The 684-nt window shown below is 67.5% G+C and overlaps 1 protein-coding gene across 1 annotated transcript in view; it reads right to left on the bottom strand.

The window, feature by feature from the left end:
* FLII (flightless I homolog (Drosophila)) overlaps positions 1–531 on the bottom strand; it is a 9,144-nt gene extending 8,613 nt beyond the window's left edge. Inside the window, 3 exon segments of the mRNA XM_010003586.1 lie at positions 1–60; positions 428–431; positions 506–531. Of these exon segments, the coding sequence (XP_010001888.1) occupies positions 1–60; positions 428–431; positions 506–531 (90 nt within the window).
* Positions 532–684: the final 153 nt, after the last annotated feature.

Below are 684 nucleotides of genomic sequence, written 5' to 3'. Positions count from 1 at the left end.
GTTCAGCTTCAGCCAGCGCAGGCTGCTCATCGCCTTCACGTGCTCCGGGAAGTACCCGCCCTGGGGAGGAGCGGGGTGAGGGTGGGGGTCTGGGGGGTCTGACCGACCCTGCGTGCTCAGGGGGAGGGTCAGGATTGCTCAGTGCTATGGGACTGGGAGCTGAGGGGTTGGGATCACCCAGTGCTATGGGACTGGGAGCTGGGATCACCCAGTGCTATGGGACTGGGAGCTGGGATCACCCAGTGCTATGGGACTGGGAGCTGGGATCACCCAGTGCTATGGGACTGGGAGCTGAGGGGTTGGGATCACCCAGTGCTATGGGACTGGGAGCTGGGATCACCCAGTGCTATGGGACTGGGAGCTGAGGGGTTGGGATCACCCAGTCCTATGGAATTGGGCCTGAGGGGCTGGAATTGCCCATCCCTACGGGACTGGCAACAGAGCAATTGGGATCGCCCAGTGCTATGGGACTGGGAGCTGGGGGATTGGGATCGCCCAGTCCTACGGGATTGGGCCTTGGGGGGCTGCCATCCCCCGGCTCTCTGGGGCCCCGCGGCCGTTGCCCAGCCCCGGGTGACCGGGGCCAGAGGGGGCGAGCGAAGCCCGACAGGCCCGGCCTGAGCTCGACAGGCCCGTGCGGGGCCGGGCACCCCCCGCAACCCGCGGCCGGGGCCTCCCCCACCT

Source organism: Chaetura pelagica, unplaced genomic scaffold (genome assembly GCF_000747805.2).
Source record: "Chaetura pelagica isolate M959 unplaced genomic scaffold, ChaPel_1.0 scaffold408, whole genome shotgun sequence".
Classification (NCBI taxonomy): domain Eukaryota; kingdom Metazoa; phylum Chordata; class Aves; order Apodiformes; family Apodidae; genus Chaetura; species Chaetura pelagica.
The sequence above is the reverse complement of the archived record's forward strand: the minus strand, read 5'-3'. Positions and strand labels throughout refer to the sequence as shown.